Genomic DNA, 9,010 nt, shown 5'->3' with positions numbered 1-9,010 from the left:
AGCAGGATGAGTAAGCTAGTAAGCAGCACCCCTCCATTGCCTTGGTATCAGTTCCTGCCCTGTTTGAGCTCCTGCCCTCACTGCTTTTGATGATGAACTGTCACACGGCACTGTGACCGAAACAAACCCTTTCTTCCCCAAGCTGGTTTTGGTCATGAGGTTTCATCGTAGCGATAGTAACCCTAAGGCAACTAGTTTCTTACTAGTAAAATTTTAGTAAACACTGAGTTGCTTTCTTGCAAGTGTATGTTTTTTTGACATTGATCTTTGTAGTTTCGAGTCTACTAACCCACTATGCGTTCTAGGAATAACTTATTTCATTTCAAAGTGTAAATCCAATTTAAGTGTTTAAATTTCCTTGTTACTACTTTGTGGTTCATATTGTTTCCCCTGTAGCTTAGCAGACTAACAAGAAAGTGTACATGGGATGCTCAGAAGGGGCAAACGTCTTAAAATGCCTGCCTGTCTAAATAGGACTGTTTTTTCTGGACTTGTAGAGATGTGAATTCTGCCAAAAGCCAGGAGCCACCGTGGGTTGCTGTCTCACATCCTGCACCAGCAACTACCATTTCATGTGTTCCCGAGCCAAGAACTGTGTCTTTCTGGATGATAAAAAAGTGTATTGTCAGCGGCATCGGGACTTGATCAAAGGCGAGGTGAGAAGCTCAGCTGTTTGGTTGCTTCTGTTGTAGCTGTTAATAACAGACTTTATTATCTCAGAGCAGACTTACACATTCACAGTAAAATTAGCAAAGGAAAGAGATTTCCTGGCCCCGCCTCACACTTCCATAGCCTCTCCCACCAGAGTGGTGTATTTGTTACAGTTGGATGGGTCTATATCAGTACACATTTCACACAGTTAATCATTTATGTTAGAGTTCATTCTTGACGTTGTACACCGTATGGGTTTGTACAAATATCTTATAATGTGTATTCACCATTGTAGTTTGTATATTTTCATTTTCCTACAAATCCAGTATTCTGCCTGTTTTTCTGACTTTTCCCCCTAAAAACCACTGATCTTTTACTAATATCCAATTTGCTGACAAGTTGTTTTAACTTACCATCCACAGCAGTTTCCACTTGCAGAGTCCTTATGGTTGGTACCGTGTAGTTTGTAGCATTTCTGCTCTGACTTTTGCCTAACAATAAGTGTTGAAGATTCCTCATCACCTTCTGAATTCTCTATACATTTAAGAGGGAAATAGTGAAAAACAACAAGGTGATGAACTCAGTTTTCCCTTTCTTGGCTATCCCAAGGAAATGAACTCTTATGAGAAATGCAGAGGGCGGTAGTAAAAAGAAGGGTGATTTGGAGATAGGTTCTCTGCTTTGCTTCCAGGAATTGGGACTCTGAATATAACACATAAAGGGACAGTCCATTAACAGCCACATTGGGTTTCATTTAAGGTGGTTCCTGAGAACGGATTTGAAGTTTTTAGAAGAGTGTTTGTGGACTTTGAAGGAATCAGCTTGCGGAGGAAGTTCCTCATTGGCTTGGAACCAGAAAACATCCACATGATGATTGGTATGACCCAGGCCTTCGTTAATGGGGAAGACTGGTTTATCATTTATGCGTTTTTGTGGTCCTTGGTTACAAAATAATTCTCTTCGTGGTTTTTTTTTTTCCTTGGTTAGGCTCAATGACGATCGACTGTTTGGGGATTTTGAATGACCTCTCTGACTGTGAAGATAAGCTCTTTCCTATTGGATACCAGTAAGTCCAGTAGCCCAGTAGCATGGCTCCCAGAAAGCGTGGGGTCATTAAATGTGGAGGTATACTTGGTAGCTGCCTTTCGCTAAACCCACCACCCACCAGTTCTCACAGGCTGTCTTAAAACTCATGATCTTTCCTCATGCATTACCCTGCTCAGCTGAAAGATCATGAATTTAACCTACGCTGCATACTGAAACCCTGTCTCAAAGCAAACAACTTATAATCTTTTGTGTTGATTAAATTATTTGACAAGCTGACAGTAAATGATCAAGATGCCCCTCCTAGAGCCAGTCGGTGTTGTGTACACCTTTAGCACAGGCACTTGGAAGAAAAGCTGAGGCAGGTGGATCTCTGTGAGTTCCAGGCCAGTTAGGGTCATGGGGAGATTCTATCTCAAAAAAAGAAAGGAAGGAAGGAATCTCTTCCACGTCCACTTCCCTCTTCAGAACCTGATTTTACAACACATTTTCTAATTCTGCATTCCAGCTCTCTTAACACAGCCTGTGCTTGTGTTTATCTGGTAGATGTTTGCACAGACAAGACTCCATTAGCAGTCCCCAGAGTCGAAGTAGTTGTATTTCCTTTGTTTTGTTGAACTTACTGACAAAGGAGGTGCCTCAGGTTTAACATTTTTTTAGGGTCTTAAGTTATGTGCAATGGAAGGCATTCATGTTTTTCCTTTTCAGTGCCTAAGAATATTTTACTATTTCTGGTACTTAAAAAAATAAGTCATACAACTTCCTGAGAACCTAAGACACATTAAGGACTTCTCAAAGTTTAACACCACCGTACTGGAATAATAATCTCTATTAAGAACCTAAGAAATGGGACTGGAGAGATGGCTGTTCAATTCCCAGTAATCATGTTGTGGCTCACACCCATCTGCAATGAGATTTGGTGCCCTCTTCTGGCCTGCAGGCATACATGCAGACAGCAGAACACTGTATACTAATAAATAAATCTTTTTTTTTTTTTTTTTAAAAGAGGAAGAAGAACCTAAGAAATAAAGCTATGTTCTCTGGATTGCGACCAGAGAATCCACGGTGGGGAGGAATTTGGGAATGTCCTCCACTTGTGTTTTTCCCTTGTGTTTGCCAGGTGTTCTCGGGTGTACTGGAGCACCACAGATGCTCGCAAGCGCTGTGTGTACACATGCAAGATTGTGGAGTGCCGTCCACCTGTTGTAGAGCCAGACATCAATAGCACGGTGGAACATGACGACAATAGAACCATTGCCCATAGCCCATCATCGTTTATAGGTTGGTTTTAATCCAAGTGGGACTTGAATTCAAATTTTTTGACTATGCACTGTGATTGGAAAATGGGGGAAAATTTAATTCAAAACACCACTTTTTTTTTCTAGTTTGGCATTTATGTAATAGCACTGTGTATGTGCCAGTCTGTGTGTGCCTATGTATGGAATGTGCCGTGGGATGTTCGAGGGGTTGGAAGACAGCTTGTGAAGTTGGTTCCCTCCCTCCTCTATGGGTTCCAGGGACTGGACTCAGATCATCGAGCTTGAGCACTCACCCATTGCAGCTTGCCGCCCTCATAGCTAGGGGTTTGATATTAGTTCACCTGTTGGGAACTTGAACTGCCCTCTTTCAGCTGCAAGTTTTTATTTCCTGTCACAGAAACTTCATGTAAGGACAGTCAAAGTACAGCTGCAATTCTAAGTCCTCCGTCGCCAGACCGACCTCATTCACAGACCTCGAGCTCCTGCTATTATCATGTCATCTCAAAGGTCCCTAGGATTCGAACACCCAGCTACTCCCCTACACAGAGGTCTCCTGGCTGCCGGCCGTTGCCTTCTGCAGGTAAAGGATGTCCCTGACCCAATTGACCATTCTCCTAGGTAATTTACCTTTGGGACTTTCACCAACCAAAGGTTGCCTATAAACAGGTGTGTCCACATGGTTGAAACTAGTGACGACGCATTTGTTCTGTCCTTGATCCACTTTCTTACTTTTTTCTCCCTTGTTCAGGAAATCCCACCCCAACCACTCACGAAATCGTCACAGTAGGCGATCCTTTACTCTCCTCTGGTCTTCGGAGCATTGGCTCCAGGCGGCATAGTACTTCTTCCTTGTCACCCCTGCGGTCCAAGCTCCGGATAATGTCTCCGATGAGAACTGGGAGTGTGTACTCCAGGAATAGTGTTTCCTCAGTCTCCACCCTTGGCACTGCTGCAGATCCCGAGTCAAGTGCCAAAGCAACTGATCGCGTCTTAGGGCCATTGAATTCAAGTTCTAATCTTGGGCACAGCACTCCCACCTCTTCAGGATCACAAAGGACAATGGTACCTGGAGGCTCCAAAACCAGTCATTTAGATGGATCTTCATCCTCAGAAGTAAAGCGTTCTAGTACTTCAGATTTGACACCCAAGGGCTCCTCATTAAAGGGAGAAAAAACCAGAACTCTGAGTTCCAAGAGCTTAGATGGATCGGCACATAACACAGGTTACTCTGGAATTCCTAAACTGGTTCCACAGGTCCATAATACCACTGCGGGAGAATTAAGCATTAGTAAAATTGGCACTTTTGCTGAACCCTCTTCAGTGCCGTTTTCTTCTAAAGATACTCTCTCGTATCCACAACTCCACGTGAGGGGGCAAAGGAATGATCGAGACCAGCACACAGATTCTTCCCAGTCAGCAAAGCCTTCTCCAAATGAAGACGGTGAAATCAAAACCTTGAAGCTTTCTGGTGTGGGCCACAGGCCATCCATTCTTCATGAACATGTAGGGTCCAGTTCTAGAGACAGGATACAGAAAGGGAAAAAGTCTTCTAAAGAGACTTGCAAAGAGAAGCATTCCAGTAAATCATCTTTGGAACCTGGTCAGATTATGACTGGTGAGGAAGGAAACCTGAAGCCAGGGTTTGTTGATGAGGTCTTGACTCCTGGGTTTCTGGGGCAACGGCCATGTAATAATGTTTCATCTGATAAGATTGGGGATAAAGTTCTTCCTATTTCAGGAGTCCCTAAAGGTCAATCCACACAAGTAGAAGGGTCTTCCAAGGAGTTACAGGCACCCCGGAAGTGCTCAGTCAAAGTGACACCTCTGAAAATGGAGAGTGAGAATCAATCTAAAAATACCCCAAAAGAAGGTGGCCCTGGCTCCCCTGCACAAATAGAACCAGCATGTCCAGCAGAGCCAATTTCTGCTTCCAGAAGTCCAGGAGCTGGCCCAGGTGTTCAGCCGAGCCCCAACAATACCTCATCCCAAGACCCTCAAAGTAACAACTATCAGAATCTTCCAGAACAGGACAGAAACCTCATGATTCCAGATGGCCCCAAACCTCAGGAGGATGGCTCTTTTAAGAGGCGGTACCCCCGCCGCAGTGCCCGTGCAAGGTCTAATATGTTCTTTGGGCTCACCCCACTCTATGGAGTAAGGTCTTACGGTGAAGAAGACATTCCATTCTACAGCACTTCTACGGGGAAAAAGCGAGGAAAGCGGTCAGCGGAAGGACAGGTGGATGGGGCCGATGACTTGAGCACTTCTGATGAAGATGACTTATACTATTACAACTTCACCAGAACGGTGATTTCTTCTGGTGGAGAGGAGAGGCTGTCATCCCATAATTTATTTCGAGAGGAAGAACAATGTGATCTGCCAAAAATTTCCCAGTTGGACGGTGTTGATGATGGGACAGAGAGTGACACTAGTGTCACTGCCACAGCCAGGAAAGGCAGCCAGATTCCAAAAAGGAACGGTAAAGAAAATGGAACCGAAAACTTAAAGATCGATCGACCTGAAGATGCTGGCGACAAAGAGCATGTCATTAAGAGTGCTGTTGGCCATAAAAACGAGCCAAAGCTGGATAACTGCCACTCCGGAGCCAGAGTGAAAGCCCAGGGCCAGGACTCCCTGGAAGCTCAGTTCACCTCCTTGGAATCAAGCCGCAGAGTCCACACGAGCACCCCCTCAGACAAAAACTTACTGGACACCTACAACACTGAGCTCCTCAAGTCTGACTCTGACAATAACAACAGTGATGACTGTGGGAACATCCTGCCTTCAGACATCATGGACTTTGTACTAAAGAACACTCCGTCCATGCAGGCTCTGGGTGAGAGCCCAGAGTCCTCGTCTTCTGAACTCTTGACTCTTGGTGAAGGGCTGGGTCTTGACAGTAATCGGGAAAAGGACATGGGTCTTTTTGAAGTGTTTTCTCAGCAGCTGCCGGCGACAGAGCCTGTGGACAGTAGTGTCTCCTCTTCCATCTCTGCAGAGGAGCAGTTTGAGCTGCCTCTTGAGCTGCCGTCTGACCTCTCTGTCCTGACCACCCGCAGTCCTACTGTCCCCAGCCAGAATCCCAGTAGATTGGCTGTCATCTCAGATTCAGGGGAGAAGCGAGTGACTATGACAGAAAAGTCTGTATCCTCCACCGAGGGTGACCCAGCATTGCTGAGTCCGGGAGTAGACCCTGCTCCTGAAGGCCACATGACTCCTGATCATTTCATCCAAGGACACATGGATGCAGATCACATCTCCAGCCCTCCCTGTGGTTCAGTGGAACAAGGTCATGGCAACAATCAGGATTTAACTAGAAACAGTAACACCCCTGGCCTTCAGGTACCTGTTTCCCCTACTGTTCCTATCCAGAACCAGAAGTATGTGCCCAATTCTACTGATAGCCCCGGCCCATCTCATATCTCTAATGCAGCTGTCCAGACCACTCCACCCCACCTGAAACCAGCCACTGAGAAACTCATTGTCGTTAACCAGAACATGCAGCCACTTTATGTTCTCCAAACTCTTCCAAATGGAGTAACCCAAAAAATCCAATTGACCTCTCCTGTTAGTTCTGCACCCAGTGTGATGGAGACAAATACTTCGGTATTGGGGCCCATGGGAAGTGGGCTCACCCTAACCGCAGGACTAAATCCAAGCTTGCCACCTTCTCAGTCTCTGTTCCCTCCTGCTAGCAAAGGACTGCTCTCCATGCCTCATCACCAGCACTTACATTCCTTCCCTGCGGCTGCTCAGAGTAGTTTCCCACCCAACATCAGCAGTCCTCCTTCAGGCCTGCTTATTGGGGTTCAGCCTCCTCCAGATCCCCAACTCTTGGGTTCAGAAGCCAACCAGAGGACAGACCTCACTACCACAGTAGCCACTCCATCCTCTGGACTCAAGAAAAGACCCATATCTCGTCTACACACTCGAAAGAATAAAAAGCTTGCTCCCTCTAGTGCCCCTTCAAACATTGCCCCTCCTGATGTGGTTTCTAACATGACACTGATTAACTTCACCCCCTCCCAGCTTTCAAACCACCCCAATCTATTAGATTTGGGGTCACTTAATACTTCATCTCACCGAACTGTCCCCAACATCATAAAAAGATCTAAATCTGGCATCATGTATTTTGAACAGGCACCCCTGTTACCACCACAGAGTGTGGGCGGAACCACTGCCACAGTGGCGGGCACATCAACGATAAGCCAGGATACTAGCCACCTCACATCTGGGCCCGTTTCTGCCTTGGCATCTGGTTCCTCCGTCTTGAATGTGGTATCCATGCAAACTACAACAACCCCTACAAGTAGTACATCAGTTCCAGGACATGTCACCCTAACCAACCAGAGGTTGCTTGGGACCCCAGACATTGGCTCAATAAGCAATCTTCTAATCAAAGCCAGCCAGCAGAGCCTGGGCATTCAGGACCAACCTCTGACTTTACCACCAAGTTCAGGAATGTTCCCACAGCTGGGAACATCACAGACTCCTTCTGCTGTTGCAATGACAGCAGCATCTAGCATCTGTGTGCTCCCCTCACCTCAGACTACGGGCATGACAGCTGCATCCCCTTCTGGGGAGGCCGAAGAACACTATAAGCTGCAGCAAGTGAACCAGCTCCTAGCTGGCAAAACCAGCATCCTCTCTTCACAGCGGGAGCGGGATCCTGACTCTGCTTCAGGGACCCAGCCATCCAACTTCACCCAGACAGCAGACACTCCTAATGGTGTGAAGCTAGAGCAGAACAAGGCTTTACCCTCAGCCAAGCAAGCCAGCTCCACCTCTCCGGGGAGCTCCCCATCCTCGGGACAGCAGTCAGCAAGTTCCTCAGTGCCAGGTCCCACTAAACCAAAACCAAAAGTCAAAAGGATTCAGCTGCCCCTAGACAAAGGGAATGGCAAGAAGCACAAAGTTTCCCATTTGCGGTCCAGTTCTTCTGAAGCACACATTCCAGACCAAGAAGCCAAGCCGGTGCCCCAGCCCTCAGCCACACGGTGAGTGATAGGCTAATTCTGCTGCAGCTGTGGGGTTCTGTGCTCTGGGTGTGACGCTGCTCACTTGGTCCTGGGGAGTTCCTTTCTTCATCTGGGCCTTTGGTAGTGATGGGTGGAGCAGAAACCATCTCTTCTGTGAATGGTTTGACTGAGAGCCACGGCTTTGATTGTCCTTTGCTTTGATCTTTGTCAGTGCTGCTATTTGTTCCTGTTTCTGTTTTCCTGAGGTCTGGGGGTGCAGGAGAATGATAGTCTTCTCTGATGGGCAAGGACTCCTGCTGCGCAGTCTCCTGAAGCCCTCTCTTTCTTAAAAAACCTCATTGTTGGAAGTATAACATATAAAGTATGGAGGAGACTTCCCTTTCCCTAGACGGTCCTTGTGCCCTCTTCCTAGCTTTGTGACCTTAGTTCCTGTTGCCGGCTTGTGAACTTTATCTGTCCAATGCATATTTGCTGATGTTTTCTTGAAAAGATACACCGATTCTGTTATAGGACGCCTAGAACCGACAGGGAGCAGCAGGATGCAGCTGGTGTGGAGCAGCCTTCACAGAAGGAGTGTGGGAAGCCTGTGGGGTGAGCTGCAGATCTCTCTTGTGTCCACTACGTGTAAAACAAGCTTCCTCCTGATTTGCACTGGGTTTGGTTTTGTTGACAGAAGAGTTCTTGACAGGCATCACATGGTATGGGTGTCTGTAATCCCAGTGCTGGGAGGGTGAGGCAGGCAGACCTCTATGAGTTTGAAGCCAGTCAAGGCCTCATAGTAAGACTTCCACCCCCCTCCCCAAAAAAAGGATCCTATTTTGTTTTAATAAAACTAAATGACGGGCTTGTAAAACAAAAATGAAGTAGACTATTTTTTATCTTCTTAGATTTGTAGTTATTATCTGTATGTGTGTACATGCACTAGTGTAGCTGTAGTTATTATCTGTATGGTGTACATGCACTAGTGTAGTTGTAGTTATTATCTGTATGGTGTACGTGCACTAGTGTAGTTGTAGTTATTATCTGTATGTGTGTACATGCACTACTGTAGTTGTAGTTATTATCTGTATGGTGTAC

At 46.3% G+C, this 9,010-nt stretch overlaps 1 protein-coding gene across 6 annotated transcripts in view; it reads left to right on the top strand.

Annotated features, from left to right (window-relative positions):
• Kmt2a (lysine methyltransferase 2A) overlaps positions 1-9,010 on the top strand; it is an 81,752-nt gene that overhangs the window by 56,862 nt on the left and 15,880 nt on the right. For 5 of the 6 annotated variants that reach the window (XM_050156317.1, XM_050156318.1, XM_050156314.1 and 2 more), the window contains 7 exons: positions 498-656; positions 1,411-1,528; positions 1,639-1,717; positions 2,816-2,976; positions 3,352-3,534; positions 3,703-7,951; positions 8,444-8,524. In XM_050156317.1, coding sequence (XP_050012274.1) covers positions 498-656; positions 1,411-1,528; positions 1,639-1,717; positions 2,816-2,976; positions 3,352-3,534; positions 3,703-7,951; positions 8,444-8,524 — 5,030 coding nt within the window. The remainder of the gene's footprint in view (positions 1-497; positions 657-1,410; positions 1,529-1,638; positions 1,718-2,815; positions 2,977-3,351; positions 3,535-3,702; positions 7,952-8,443; positions 8,525-9,010) is intronic. The other variant, XM_050156319.1, reaches the window with a different exon arrangement.

Source organism: Alexandromys fortis, unplaced genomic scaffold (genome assembly GCF_014885135.2).
Source record: "Alexandromys fortis isolate MF-2015 unplaced genomic scaffold, M_Fortis_MF-2015_v1.1 scaffold_89, whole genome shotgun sequence".
Taxonomy (NCBI): Eukaryota; Metazoa; Chordata; class Mammalia; order Rodentia; family Cricetidae; genus Alexandromys; species Alexandromys fortis.
Note: the sequence above shows the minus strand (reverse complement) of the source record. Positions and strands in the feature narration are given on the sequence as shown.